Source organism: Condylura cristata, unplaced genomic scaffold, assembly GCF_000260355.1.
Source record: "Condylura cristata isolate star-nosed mole 26May11 unplaced genomic scaffold, ConCri1.0 scaffold00008, whole genome shotgun sequence".
NCBI lineage: Eukaryota > Metazoa > Chordata > Mammalia > Eulipotyphla > Talpidae > Condylura > Condylura cristata.
Window position 1 is genome coordinate 13344603 of NW_004567109.1, and position 1059 is coordinate 13345661.

Here is a 1059-nt window from a genome sequence, read left to right on the forward strand (position 1 = left end):
AAAAAAAAAAAGAGTGCCTATGATAAACAGTCCTTCCTCAAGTTATAGGAACTACCAAATTTTCATGAAAAAATAAAGATAAAATGTGTATGCATTTTTGTTAAATGTGTACAAGGCCTTTATGTCAGGGTGTTTTTTAAACCTGAACATCATAATTGATTGATACATTTCAAAGCTCTTAATGTCTTAAATTTGTGGGTTGAATTTTATATGTTCAATATAGGAGGCAAAGGACCAAAGGACCACAGTTTTCCTCAGAATCTTAAAGTTCCACAGGACAGAAAAAGTTTAGAACCACTGCTCTGAGGTCTTAGTATACATCTAAAATATTCACAAGCTAAAACTAGTCTTCCAATTTTTATAAGAATTTCAAACTTCTGAAGTTCCCTATAAAAAGCATATTAAAGTCACAGAAAGAATAGAGTGGGAGGCATAAATAGTCCTCTCATTCTTGGTATGTTTCTGTTCATAATATCAGGTATTACATTTGGCCAGCCAATGACTCATTAAGAACCACACCAATATTAAAATAGACTTCACCGAAAGAAAAAGTGAGGGCTTTTTAACTACATGGTATATATAGTGCCTGAGCCCAAAACAGAATAATCTTCATCATCACCTGCTGGATATACTACCCTCTAGTCAAAGTCTTTAGATTCCCAGTGCTTACCAGAGGAAAGTCTCTGTGCTGCAGGCGTGGGGACCATAACACTAGACTTCTCTGTCTGGTACGAGGCTGTTGCTAATGTGGTACCCTCAGCATCGCTGTTAGTCTGGCCTGTGACTCCAAAGCTGGAGCTGGGATAGCAGGTCTGGTACTGACCCTGGCCAAGGATAGTGTAGGTGGGATAGTCCTGTAGGCCAAAGGGAATGAGAGAGGTAAACAAGACACTTAAAAAGATCGTAACATTAATTTTAGCACAAAGGTCTCATGTACCTCTTATTTATAACTATTTCCCTGAAACATTAATTTAACTTCTCATTTACCTATCTGTCTTCCACCTAAACCAATGACTTTCAAAATTCATTCTGTGCCATTCTGTGGCAATCCAGGAGATG

General features: G+C 37.5%; 1 protein-coding gene across 1 annotated transcript in view; it reads right to left on the reverse strand.

Moving 5' to 3' along the window:
• EYA3 (EYA transcriptional coactivator and phosphatase 3) overlaps positions 1-1059 on the reverse strand; it is an 86581-nt gene that overhangs the window by 21387 nt on the left and 64135 nt on the right. Inside the window, exon 9 of the mRNA XM_004679405.2 lies at positions 671-854. Within this exon, the coding sequence (XP_004679462.2) occupies positions 671-854 (184 nt within the window). The remainder of the gene's footprint in view (positions 1-670; positions 855-1059) is intronic.